The sequence below is a fragment of the Apium graveolens genome, chromosome 2 (genome assembly GCF_009905375.1).
Source record: "Apium graveolens cultivar Ventura chromosome 2, ASM990537v1, whole genome shotgun sequence".
Classification (NCBI taxonomy): domain Eukaryota; kingdom Viridiplantae; phylum Streptophyta; class Magnoliopsida; order Apiales; family Apiaceae; genus Apium; species Apium graveolens.
In genome coordinates this window covers 63194471-63209128 of record NC_133648.1, presented here as the reverse complement: position 1 = coordinate 63209128, position 14658 = coordinate 63194471, and the positions used below count along the sequence as shown (strand labels likewise).

General features: G+C 33.9%; 1 protein-coding gene across 1 annotated transcript in view; it reads left to right on the top strand.

Annotated features, from left to right (window-relative positions):
• The window catches only part of LOC141690263 (uncharacterized), a 43013-nt gene extending 29204 nt beyond the window's left edge, over nucleotides 1–13809 (top strand). The window contains exon 3 of the mRNA XM_074494967.1: nucleotides 13580–13809. Coding sequence (XP_074351068.1) covers nucleotides 13580–13809 — 230 coding nt within the window. The remainder of the gene's footprint in view (nucleotides 1–13579) is intronic.
• The last annotated feature ends 849 nt before the right edge of the window (nucleotides 13810–14658 follow it).

Here is a 14658-nt window from a genome sequence, read left to right as displayed (position 1 = left end):
GATTACAACCATGAGAGTTGTATTGGAATGAATGTTGAGATTGAATACCACTAAACGGGTCGTGGTAGTGTATAAGTTATCATTGATAGACTATTTAAGTAGAGTATCTACCTATTGAATATTTATTCTTTCTTATCAATAGAGAGTCATATTATTATACGAGGAAGGTTGCGGTGCAAGCATAGAATTCTAGTAACGATGATGTCTAGAATGAGATCCCAGATTCGATTTTCGATATCGAGGGAGTTTCAAAGGTGATTGTGTATAAGCTCGAGGAAGAGCCTGGGTCCATAGAATGATGGACGGAATAGCAAATATTTAGGCATGTGAAATACGATTCTATTATACTTGATGTTGATATAAATACATATATGTTTTGTTCTCCTATGACAGACCTCTATAGTTCAGAGGTAGATTCCAAGCCAGATATTTTATGGCAATAAATTTTTTTTTACGTATATACAATTCTCTTCAGTTCGTTCTTTTCTCTTCTTTTCATTTCATATAAACTGAGAAGAACAACCCTTCCAGAAGGGGAGGTATTGCCGAATGACTATCTATTTGTGTGATAGAAGCCGAGTAGGATACCAGCTTTTGTTTAATTGCTTGTCAAGTACTAAAGGTTGGCCACCTTCTGTACTAACTATGCGATATAACAAGTGTTCATGATCATAGTGATCTCTCAACAAATTCCTTTACTTCTATATGATTGATCAAGCTTCCAAAAATAGAAACAGCTGAAAAAGGAGTAGTAAAGTTATGGTGGTATTCGGAATGGAAACACATTCGTGATACTAAGGTTGACGTGGTTATTAAAAGGTTATAGAACGCTAACGAGCAAAAGTATAACCAGTATAATATTAGGAACGAAAGGTAGTAGCGATTACGAACTGGAAAAGAATGGGTATTGAGAAGCAAAAACTCTAATGCTAAAAGCTATAATAAGAGTCTGTGCAATAGACTTGAAAGAATTTGGAATGAACACTTAACACGGATTGAGTTTTCTTATGACAATAGATCATATGTCAGTATTGAGATGTCGCCTTATAAGATCCTTGAGGGAAGATAATGTCGATCTCCCTTATGTTAGGATGAAGTTGTAGAGCGCAAGATGCTCAGACCAGAAGTGGTCCAAAGGACCAAGGATATAATAGATCTAATCAGAGGACGGCTGGTAGTAGCCCAAGATGGACATAAAAAGTATGTTGATTTGACACGAAAGGACAAGGAATAGGAAGTAGGGAACCTAGTTCTGTTATAGGTATTCCATTGGAAAAGATGGATGAGGTTCGGAAAGAAAGGAAAGCTAGGCCCACGAATTGTTGGACCCTTGGATATAGTAAGACGTATTGGGAAGCTAGCATACGAGCTAGCCCTACCCCCGAACCTGTAGCAAGTTCATAACGTGTTCCACGTATCAATGGTAGGGAAGAGTAATTCGGATGCCAGATAAATAGGGGCATATGAGCGCATAGACATGCAACCCGACGTAACCTATATGGAGCAACCAGGAGGGGTTATAGAGTGAAAAGGAACAAGTGCTTAGGAGAAGGGTTATTAAACTAGGCAGAGTTTGGCGGTAGGACCACAATGTGGGAAAATTTTACTCGAGAGTTAGAAAGTGCAATGCTAAGAGAGTATCCCTATTCATTTTCTATCTGATTCCGGGACGGAATCCTTTTAAGGAGGGGAGACTGTAATAACCCCAATTTTTGGGAAATTTTTGAAACCCTTATGAATAGTGATTTTGCAGATTATGATGAATGAGAAAACTTTTCATGCCACACTATGTAGGGGTTCTGTTATTGATCTTCTGGGATTTTATTAGTACTCTATATGGTATATAAGTGTATGTAAAGATCGTCAGAATCCAATTCCGAACACTTTGATTTTTCCCGGAAATCCACTAGATACGGAAAGAATTGAGTATAAGGTAACAGGATAAAAAGGATTTAAATTAAAGGATTATAAGAGAGGATCATAAAAGGAATATAATGTATTGAGAAAGGTTAAGGGAACCCAAGTAATAAGATCCCGGATATGATCTCTCAAACGATAAACGAGAATGAAAGATAAGCGGACCGTAAAACAAATAAGTGACCAAGAGACAAGCTTGTACAAGAAGCCAAGGATTGTGACATCATCAAATCACAAGGTGTGGACAAGTGGAAGCATTATGACATGTGCAAGGTGACATAAGCATGACAAAAAGGAAGGAATTGTTGGATGATTGTAAACCACACAAAGTTCAAGGTTAGAAAGGTAATTAACCAAAAACAAAACCAAAACAACCTAGCTAGCCAAAATAAATCAAAGCAAACACAAAAAATTTCATTTCTTCAACATTGCTCTCGGCTTTTTCTTCTTTTCAAGGGAAGAAAAATCAAAAATCAAGTTCCAAGCATTGTTAAATCACAAGGTAATTATCTAAGGTTCCTTGTACATAGATATGGATGTCCTATAAGTTTAAGCTTCTAATTCCTTCACAATCTCTTCCATTAATTCAAGGAAGAAGATGGTGAATAGTAACTTTCAAAAAATAACTTTAGTTTTCTTGAATTTTTATGAAAGTTTAAGGTTATACAAGCAAGGATCAAGGTTCTTTAGGCATTCAAAGCTCTTGTGTTGTGTTAAGAAGCTTCAAGGAAGGTATAATCTCTTAACCAAGCTTTTTTATTAAATGTTAGGAGCATAATATGAGTGTTATAGTTCATGAGAGGCTTGATGGTTGTGTATGTAGAGATTAGTTGGTTTTGGGATGTTTTTGGAGTTGTAAATCTTGGTTGTTGATTAATGAACTTAAGTGTAGTTTAAATTCATGATAAATAATAGTATAAATTGTTAATTTTGGGTTGTTGGGGCTGTTATGATAAAGTATGGATGGAGTTTTGATTGGGTTGTGATTGTGGGTTGATTGGTGATGGTTTGGTGTTGAATTGGTTGGTAAAATTTTGGGAAATCGCGTAAACATAGCCGTCGTAATGTCCGATTTACTTTAGGCTGTTTTTGTTCTTAACATCAGAACCTTTGAACTCACTGCTAGGTTTTGACCATTGCCATGTTTAGATAGTTCATGTTACGAGCTTCTTTTTGATATGTGGTTCGTTGGATTCCGATGAACGGTTTAGGAGAAACGGCCGTTTTAAGTAACGACGTTTCGCGAACGAACCCTTACCCCTCGCCTTACTTTGAAACATAGGTTAAAGACCTTAAATGACTAATTGAAGTATGAAACATTTATGTAAGGTGTAAGAGGCAGTTGGTAAGACACTCGCGAAGGAATCGCCTTAAAACTCGTAATGGTTAAATTATTAAAAATGGTGGAGCCGAGGGTACTCGAGTGACTTAAGAGAATCAGTAAGCGCAAAACGAGCGTTAGAGTCTGAGTTGGTTAGAGTATAGATTTACAAGTGACTTTGGTTTAATTCCAACTTACTTGTTGCTTATAGGTTACCAGACTCGTCCCGAGCCATTCGTAACCCCCAGTCGCTCAGGCAAGTTTTCTACCCGTTATACTGTTGTTGTGATGTATATGTATATATGCATGACCTTGCGATAAATGCATATTTTTGATTAGCAAATTCTTGCGATATATTGTAGCATGTGATATGGTATATATGCATGCCTGTTTCATATTCTTGAATTATATATCTGTTGGTTAAAATGCTTACAGTTGTATAATACCTATGCTAGAGATAAGCGGTATTTGAGTTACCCTTAGTATAGGGGATAAAAAGGTGAACATATTTCTAAACCGGGAGTCGATGTTCCCGAGTATAATATATATTTTTATATATATATGGTTATAGTTTTCAAAACTATTAATCGAATAAGGTTTATTCGATAACTTTAACTTTATTTTATTATTGAATATTATTTCGAATATTCATCCGAGGACTTATGACTCCTTTATTTTATTATTGAATATTATTTCGAATATTCATCCGAGGACTTATGACTCCTTTATTTTATTATTGAATATTATTTCGAATATTCATTCGAGGGCTTATGACTCAGTTTATATTATTTAATGATTATTAATTGGATAGTCATTTGAGGATGTATTGACTCCTTTATTTTATTTAATGAATATTATTTATAATATTCATTCGAGGTATTATGACTCCGCTTATTATTTAATAATATTCTTTATTTTATTTAAGAATAATGTTCGATAATCAAACTTACTTTTGATATTCAAATAAAGATATTACTTTCGTATAAGTATATCTTTGGTTATTTAATACTCATTTCAAGTATAAGTCTTACAACTTCTACTTCAATTATTTGTATAAAGATTATTCTTTATGTGAATATTATTTAAATAATAATATTCAGATATTTTCTATTATATTGGGACTGATTTATTTCATTAAATCAGCATTACTCCAAACACTCTTTAAAGTGTTTTCGAGTCTTCAAAATGATTTTTAAAAGTTAGAGCGGATCCCAAAACTCATTTTTATATTTAAGATCTTCCTTTTAAAGGGGATTTAAATACTCGTTCAAAACTTGAGGGATCCGGCTCAGTGGTGTATTTTACATTCGCAACGAGGTTACTGTTTTGAGAAAACATCTTGATTACTTGCCCATCGTTCGGGAAGTAAGTTCATCTATTTGAGTCGGCATAAGTAACATGGGCTCAGTGGGCGTCCATGAAAGTGTAAGTGGCTCAGTGGGAGTCCATCAAATGCGTAAGTGGCTGAGTGGCAGTCCAACATAAGGTCCTATTACGGCCAGGGTGATGACCAGTGGGGAATTCGTCCATCTACTAGTAGAAAAGGTTACTTATTGGTATCTTTGCCTGATCAGCAAGATATCAGGTTTATGCCAAGGTTTTCTCCTTTCCAAATTCATTGAATATTGCAACTCTGTTTATAATTTTCATAATAGAGGTTTTCAAGGAGTGTATGAAATGTATATATATAGGTGTATATATATATCGGGATTTAATGAAGTATCTCGTAACTTCATTATTTATAATGATATTCAAAGATTGAATCTATTCAAATCTTGTCTTGTAGTCTCATCTATGTGATGAACTTTTGAACTGATTATAACTTGAACGGTGGTAGTTCAAGTAATATTTGGAAAAGATATAAGTATATTGGGGTATCTTGTAACTTCATATTTTCAACTTATATCTAGTAAATGATTATCTTATGCATGACAAAGATTTTCAGAAAAACGTTGAGACAAGGTTAGATATATGAGATCACCTTGCAACGATATTTTTATACAGTTATACACTGGAACTCTGTGTGTATTATGCATGGAAGAGGACTTCCCATATTTTGAAAAGTATATATGTATATATATATATACTGAATATTTTGCGACTTCATCGCATTAAGATATCAACTTGGTTTATTTCTTTTGACCAAGACTTTCATTAGTACTATGAGAAGGCTCATATATTGTTAATCATTATACATATTATTTTGGTGGGCTTGCTGCTCACCCTTGCTTCTTCTTTCATCACACAACATCAGATAGATAAGATGAACAGGACCAAGCTCCCAATTCGCAAGCGGATAGGAAACGTTCCGCAGCTTTCTGGAAGCGTTGAGGCCGCTGTAGCTGAGGTAGAAATTACCAATAGGCTAAGTTTTCAACTAATAATGTACCAGACTTATGTATATTATGAATTGTAATAATGGCAAAGAAATGTAAATTTATTCAGAAACCTGTTTAAGGTGCATTGGCATATAATTATGGAATAAAACGACTTGTGATTATTTTTGGATATTCATCTCTGAGGCTATAACTTGTGGTATGTGTGTTTAATGGTGGGGTCACAGTACAGAGTAGTTGATTATTTATTAAGATTGGGTGTTGTTAAGGGAAATGGAACTCGTGACAACCCGGATCCCCGACCCCGGATTTGGGGGTGTTACAACTGGCATATCAGTTCATCCAACTAACATTTCTAGAATTTTATAACAACAATACTGAGTTCTGAAAATTATCTTTGATATGTTCCTAAGTTCAATATTTACTTGGTAATATACTCAGTCTTAAATCAATCTTATAAAAATACCTTGCTTCGTTCATTTAATTAAACAAAGCATTGGTTCGAGGTAACAAATATCTGCTCTTGATAGTAAACTTGTTGAGCTTTCGCTAACACATAATTTCACACTTCCATCTTTCTTATTAACACATTGTGCCGGTGCACTTTAGGGGGTATGCTAGGTCCAGTTGCTTTTTCATCTAATTATCTTATGCGTTTGCTCTGGTAACTCCTTTATTTTATCTAGTGCCATTCTGTGTGGGGCTTTGGACACTGGCTACATTTTAGGTGCTAAATCAATCATAAACACATTTTCTTTATCTTAAGGAAATATTGGTAACTCGTCTGAAAACATATCTTGAGACTGTAAAATCTTCAAGTTCGGTTTGCTTCTGACTCTTATTTATAATCGCCATAGCACTTATATTTTGGTCACTGTAATCTTAAATTATTCCTAACAAGTTCTTTACCTTCCTTTGTCCTTTAAACTTTTTTATGTTCTCATTTGGTGTCTTCAGAACTATCTTCCATCACGACGGTCTACCTGGGCATCACACTTGAATAGTTAATCCACTCCTTAGAATAATGTCAAATCCTTATCTCAAATGATATCAATTCTTCACAACTTATTGCCAGAAATATCGATTCCGCCATTGGTACTTACTTATTCAATAACTGCACGATCTTAACTTGCTAGTCCTTTAGTCATAAACTTATTGATTCGACAAGATAATTCATCTTATCAATAAAACCTTGAGAGATATACGATCAAGTTGCTCCCACATCTTTCAATACTTTAACGCATAAGGTATCTGCAATAATCTTCCACATCATCACATCCATAATTTAAATAACATATTTCTCAGGAAAATCACAAATTCTCGTTCTCGGAGACGTATCCCTTATTGAAGTAGATTCCCTTAACTGTTAATGCATCCCTGGCTAGGGCCAGTGATTTGCAATTCTCACCATATGCCCTTGTTTCCTTTCCATGCATGAGAGGTAGATGAGACTTTGCCCACTGGGTGTATAATACGTTGACTTTTGTTTGAAAAGCTCTCGCAAGGAACAATGGTACAACGAAACAACTAGAAGGATTCATAATTTTAATAAACTTAGAGTTGAAGAGAAAGAAGAAGTAATGATTTGAATATGAATGAGAAAACCACATTGGTACTTAAGATGGCCAATCTTTCATACCGTATGGCATACATCACATGATTAGGTGGTGTCCCACCCGACTCTTCGTCATTCCGACAAAGTGTCTCATCATAACACTGTTTGTCCCAATCAGAAAGCAAAACTTGAGGGGAACAATTAAATTTGAAAGGAATGCAAAATCCTCCATTTTGATATCATCAGAAAGAATTTATTAAGAAAAGGAGTTCATACATTTTTAGGAATTAAAAAGGAATATACGCTGTAATATTGAGGACAAGAATGATATGATTGGTCACCATCCACATTTCACTAGTATTCATCTTTCGAGTTTGATCGATCATATCCAAATTGTATCATATAACAACTTTAGAAGTATGCTAAAATGCCTTCACAACTAAGCATTATGGTAGATTCTTGTTAAGTCTCGCGTTTGTAACGTCACACCTACACGTATAATACTTTAACAATTCGATCATAATGGCATTCTTATCAGATAACCTTGAGTTTCCTCTTTTTAATTTGGAATAACCATGAATTATTCAACATAGCGATCTTTTTATTAATAATATTCTTCTTTTAGAAAAATCTGGAAATCTTCCCCATCTTTTTCGGTCATGCTCAGGATTCCGTTAAATCAATGAATTATTTGAACTCTGATAATCCCAGTAATTAGATGAATAGTTACTCCATACGCTGGTTCTGTTGTTAATCTTATTAAACAGTACTTGCACCTTGATGTTAGGAATAATTAACTTCTTCATAATCGCAAGTTACCTCGTTCTCCGAATTAACAATACTGAGTCTGAAACGGCATCCTTCTAGGTAATCCGGGTCAAGACACTCAAGTGGTAACTTGAAAACCAAGGTTTAAAACTTATTTTATTCAAAAAGGCTTTTAGAAATTTTGTGAGGAAAAATCTTTTTCGAAAACCTGTTAAAAATTTTGAAATTTTTTTTAAAAAAAAATCACGCCCCCGGTTGCCCTTACTGTATGAGTTGGTTGTTGTCCTTCTTATGACCAGATACCAAGTTAAAGAAATGATCACTCAAAGATCCATTCACTTCCATTTATCTCCTCTCCTTCATTGGGTCTATTACTTTCCTTAATTAATGGAAACTTCCACTCTCATTGCACGTTATCTTATTCGTAGCTTCACATTAAGGCTCCCATACTGGTAGTACTCCTGTTAACCACTTTGCAATCATTAAGTGGAACAGACTATCCAATAGTCAACAAGTCAGCTAATGTCACATCAACTTGTTAAAATATATATCACATCATTACAACATCATTTTCTAATTTCAAGAAATCTTTAGATCCCTAATCTCCTCTAACTCTCTCTCTTCAACACTTATCTATTCCATTCCACAAGCTAGTCATGAGTGGCCTAATTACTAATAGCTTCTTGTAACCTGATAACAGCCATCCTCCGGAACACTTGAATCTTCTTTCTAAACTCCTTCTCACCTTAATTTGTACCTCAATACTCACCATTTACTGCAGTTCCTGAATCCATCCTCATAAATACAATTGTTTCATAGAACAGATTTTAAACTGGGGTGTAGAACAGGGTGTAGGGTAAATTGAAAGGACACACTCACAATCGATGTCTAGTAAAACAAGAATAAATAGATAGAAGTTTCTTAAATAGGTCGTCTCATATCAAGAGATGATAGAATAGCATTAAATAACATGGAGAGGCGCAACTGTCATAATAGAAGGTAATACCATTAATGCTGATGGAGGAACAAGGCGCAAATCGAATCTGGGAGAAGATGACGATCCTTAAACGGAAAGCTCCAAATGATTAGTTGATGCAAAGAAATCTAGATCTGCCATTGTCGTTGCCTGGATATCATGTCGCTAGTCAAGAATCCCGAATCGCAACACGAACCATTCCGGAGACCTACTATATAGTCGCACTCAGCCTCACGATGACCTATCTTTCTATTTCCTATTTCTAATCCTAACCCTCTACCCAATCCCGACAATCTAGGCTTGTTTCAGTGACTTATAACCTGTAGCTCTGATACCAACCTGTAGCGCCCTCCAAACCCGGGTCAGAAGTTTGGGGTCCACAACATATACATAATATATAAACCTGTATATAAAATATTATTTGCAATGACCCTGCTTTACATAACCACGGATCGCAACAGGTTAAAGTATGAAAATAAGCCATAACCTTAACTTTTATTACAACGTACCAAATCCCAACTAATTTAACTTACAACTGATAATGAAATTATTCTTACAATCTTATTATCTCACTACCATATGAGGCTTCTGCTAGCTCGATCCAACTCGAACTGGAATCCTAGCTCGCACTCTCGACTGAAGAACTTCACTATCATCCATATCCTTCTTAACTGTAAAATATATAAAAAGATTCGCAAGAGTGAGCTAACTAGCTCAGCAAGTCATAATAACAATAACTGAGGTTAAACAATGATCAAACGAGATGATTCAAAGGAATCAAATTTCTTGTGAGACAACTAATAGAATTGGATATTCATTTTTAAGTTTTTAAAACCAAGGTTAGGCTGCTGATCAGTCACGCACTAACCCCGAGCAAAGCACACAACATTGCTCTAACTACTGGATCCAAGGCACACATTGGCGTAACTTGACCATCGATATGGTCTGACCACGAATCTGGTCCACACAAAGAAAACTATCCAATTCTAAAGCAGTTCAATATGATAAATAATAGAATACAATACAACCAGATCATAATCAATAACAATAAAATATTTGTATAAGAACATGGTAAAAATTCATGGTTACTGAAAGGGTATGTCAAAGTACATAAAAGAAGTGGCCTCCAGCCGGTAGGATAATCGGGTATTAGATGAATAGTGTTTTTACAAGGTTTTAGTACTTTGATATCACAGGGTGTGGTTGAGTATAAAAGTTTCTGTGTGTTTATATAATTTTGTTCCAGTGTTTGGTATAGGATGGTTATATATTTGTGGAGTAGTATCGTATTTGTGTGGTTTAATATCTGGTAAATCAACAAGAAATGGTTCACAAAGAATAAGGCTTGCGGCTCAAAGATCAAATGATGTGGCTTAGGTTCAAGGCTGAAGGATTCAAAGTGCTTACAGTATAAAACAGAGCTATTTTGGGTATTAACAGTATGTCACAAGAGAATTTAAAAATATTTGCTTTATATCTCGAGAAAGGTTTAGAAATAATTGCCTTATCATAATCGATTTCAACTTCACTTGTACTTGTCTAATGACTCCATTCAAAAATCACTCATCTGCTTTTCTTATGCCTCGCTTCTATCCTCAGATTACTTGCTATATTTTCTACATGTCAATTCGTTTCACCCAAATCCGATTAACGGATCGAAAGTTATGTTATAAACAAGTAATTACCGAATATATAGACCGACAGTCAACCAACAAGTCAAATATAACACATAACACGTCAAATAATCAATGGTATATCATTTATAAAGAAGTCTCGGGTTATAAACAGACTTTTGGGTATTCAAAATGATTTTTAAAACATTTTTCGGAATTAAAACGGGTCGTTGGATCAATTTTGGAGTAATAAACAGGGTTCGATTGGCCAAATCTGGCTTCAAAACAATTTTAAAATAATTATCGAGCCTTGAAAATAATTTAAAATAATATTTTAATGCTCGAAACTATTTTCCAGAATTTTTAAATTATTTTTAAATAATTACATCCAATTAAATAATTAATTAAAATCAATTAATATTTAATTAAATCAATTAATCAATTAATTTTCGAATTAATTGACTAATTTATCAATTAAAAATTAACTGAAATTAATTAAATAATTAATTCAGATTTATTTTTGAATTAAAAATAATTTTTGGAATTAAAATAATCATTTTCGGATTTTTTTGAAATTAAAAACAATTTTTAAAATAATTTATAAAAAGAAATCCGAATTTTAAAAGAATTCAAAACAGGAATCCAGAATTTATAAAATTCTGGAAACTTCAGGTACTAACTGGCAAAACCGCCAAAAACAACTTTGATTTAGGAATAATTTGAATCAAAACCAGGTTTTTAATAAAAAGAAATGGGTCAGGAACCGGGTCGCCGGGTCGGGATGAACCGCCGGACGAACCCAGAATCCGGTGACCCTTTCCGGATTCCGGTGACCTTAATCGGGGTTCAAAACAACCTTGTTTGATCTGTTCTTCGATGCAAAATCATTCTAAACACCTCCAAAAACCTAACCATTCAACAATCTATCAACAACAATCATTCAATCAGATTTTCGACCAAAAGCCGGCCAAAACGCGAAGAACTCCGACGAGAACTTCAAAAGACAACTTCGAGCTTATCAGGAATCGTTTGTGACATATGAATATATGATTCAATTGCAAATTTGATAAAGAACACGATGCACCCATCAAGATCGACTGAAAACCCCTAACAAAGATTCCCCCAAATCGAATTGAAAACATTCAAACAATATAAACCCTAATTCCTTCAATCAGAGAATCAAACCTAAAATTAAACATGTTATTGAACTCCAAATCAAGAGTATAATATACCAAAATGATCAGGAAAACAAGCTCTACAACATACAATCATTTAATCATTCAAACAATCATCCGTACAAAAATTCATACTTTAAATACCAAGAAATTTGAATATAAGTAATTAAATAGGAAATCACCTGATGTTTCTGGGTTGAAATTGATGGAAGATTTGGATTCTAGATTTCAGTATCTTCGTTTTGAGTATATGTACGCCAAAATCGGATATCGATAACGCCTCCGAATTTGTGTTTGATTACGAAGAACAAAATAGAATTATAGTATTTTCTCTGTAAAAACTCTATAAATACTGTTTGCAAATGATTTCTGGTACGAAATAAAATACGGTAGAGGCTATTTATAATTATGGAAAATTAGTATCCCGTTGGACCATTCCGGATATAGAACGGTACGTTTATTTATAAAAAACTGATTCAAACGGTACCGGTTTTTGAGATAATTATCCAAATCAGTACAATTTGTACTGCGGTCTTGGTCTCAGCGCCTGATTACACGTATTACGAGGTGATAATTGTGATAGTTTAATAAAAAGCTCTCGTTTATCGAAAATACGAGTTTTATTGATTTACCGAAACGAATATTGTATCGAAAATGTTGCGCCGGGACCCGCGCAGGACAAACCGTACGCCGGATCGAAAAAGTCGAAACATGGAAAATGCTCGGAATATTGCAATTAGGTTAGGAAGGAGTACTCGGAAGAGTTTCGGGTTCCAAAAACGTAACAACGGATGACGTCGGTTGGTTCCCGTTTTTATAAAATAGGTTTTAAATACCCGGAAAAAGATTTTATAAAATTCATATGATTCCTATAAATTCATAAATCAACATAAAAATAATTAGGAAGATATGACAATTATCTATATTTTATTTTGGACATATAAAAATTAAAATACTCAATTAATAATATTTTTAAACATCCAAACACATTTAACACTTAACAAATAATTCACAGAATGGATACTGAACACATATAATAATTATTTAATAGCAAAAATAATTACACGATATATCCCGGATATTACAGTTGGCATCTACAGCCCTGGCTATGAGCATCCACTCTATGAGAGGGGGCAATTAGTATGTATGAAGTACACAACAGTTAAAAGTAAAATAGAGAACATAATAGATAAAAGCTCAAATGTAAGAATGTTAAAAAAACCCTAATTCAGTGGGCGGGGCATCAATGTGATTGATTCTAGATCAAAGCCAACTTGTCTCAGGACCATTGAGTTCACTGAATTCTGGTCCTGTAGGGACTTTTTTCGGGGTCTATGATGGATATGGAGGCCCAAAGACATCAGGATTCGTAAATGAAAAAATGATTCCCAATCTTAAGAGTATGTTTTCCAGCACCTACAGTACATTTTTGGATTTGTTAATATTCTTCAGAGTTTCCTGAAGAATCTTTCATTCTGTTCATGTATAGGAAAGCAAACAAAAGAGGTGTTTATTTTTCAACTAATATGTCAGTGTTGAGTGGTTAAGTATTGAGAAGGAACAAACAAAAGTATAAATAAATATTAGTTGATCTTATTGCAAAAAACAAAAATACCCAATATATTTAAGATTCTATGTTGGCATGACTGTCAACTTAATCAGAACTGGATCTCTCCTCTGTGGCATACAAGCATGCATCTGGTATCTGCGTGACTACCGCCATTACATTGTGGTTACAAGCTCACTGGAAGGGCACTGACTAATCTAGCAATTCATATACTGTATATTATAGTTGTAGTTCCAGGATTCACTGTAGGCCCTAACTAAGAAGTTTTTCAAAAAGATTTGAAACCTTTTAAAACATTTTCCTTAACTGATATTGGCTTATTCTAACAATAGTAGTACATATTTCTTTCAGAATTAGTCTCTAAACACCAAGAGGTGTCTGCAAGTGTAGTTAAGAAGGCTTTTATGGCTACAGAAGAGAAATTCCTCTCTGGCGTGCAAGATCAATGGCACACCAAACCACAACTTGCAGCAGTTGGGACATGTTGTTTGGTTGGAATACTTTGTGATGGACTTCTACATGTTGGTAATGCTAAAGCCTCTAGAGTGGTTTTGGGGAGGGCGGATAGATCAGTTAATTGAGTCACAACAATGCAATTATCAAGAGACCACAATGTCAGCATTGCACCTGAAAGAGACGAGGTTCATTCGTTACATCCAGATGATTCAAATATTATGGTTAGGATTAAGTGGGTTTCTGTGATGTTTTCATCTTCCATTTTGCTTCTTTTCTTTTCTCTTCTCTAGAAATTAAATGGATGTCACTCAATCATACTTTTTTGGCTCCAGTTTTTGGTGGTTTGTTTGACACTTAAATTAGTTTTTGCATATAAACAAATTAAAGCAAGACAAATTTAAATATAGTTAGCTAGATTTATTGGGCATAGAAAAGTAAAAATAATTAGTTTACTATTGTGTCACGCTAAAATTTATTATCTGATAAAATTAATTATCTATTATAATTACATATATGAATTTCAACAAATCTAAATCTTTCATTGAGTAATATTTTTTTAAAAAAAAAACTAAAATTTCACTAAATTATACACATGTATATTTAAAATAGTTATTAAATTGTAATATCAAAAATTTCTAATTCAATAAAATTTAAAACTTAAATTTTTCATTTTAAATTAAATTGAAATTTATATATATTTGAATCTTGAAATAAAAATTTTTATCGAAAATAAAACAGTTTATTAACATTAACAGGATGTAGTAAAATTTGGATAATTTACATAATTATTAAAGACTATTTCTCACCATAGTTACAAGAGTCCTTTCACATACACATAAATGCTCAGCCTTCTAACTTGTATAAGCGCTCAGGTTTTGAAAAGTTGAGTGCCAGACACCATATATCCAGTTCAAGACTTTTAAATCACCCATAAATTGTTACACTGCGTACCAATAAATTAAAGGCAAACACCT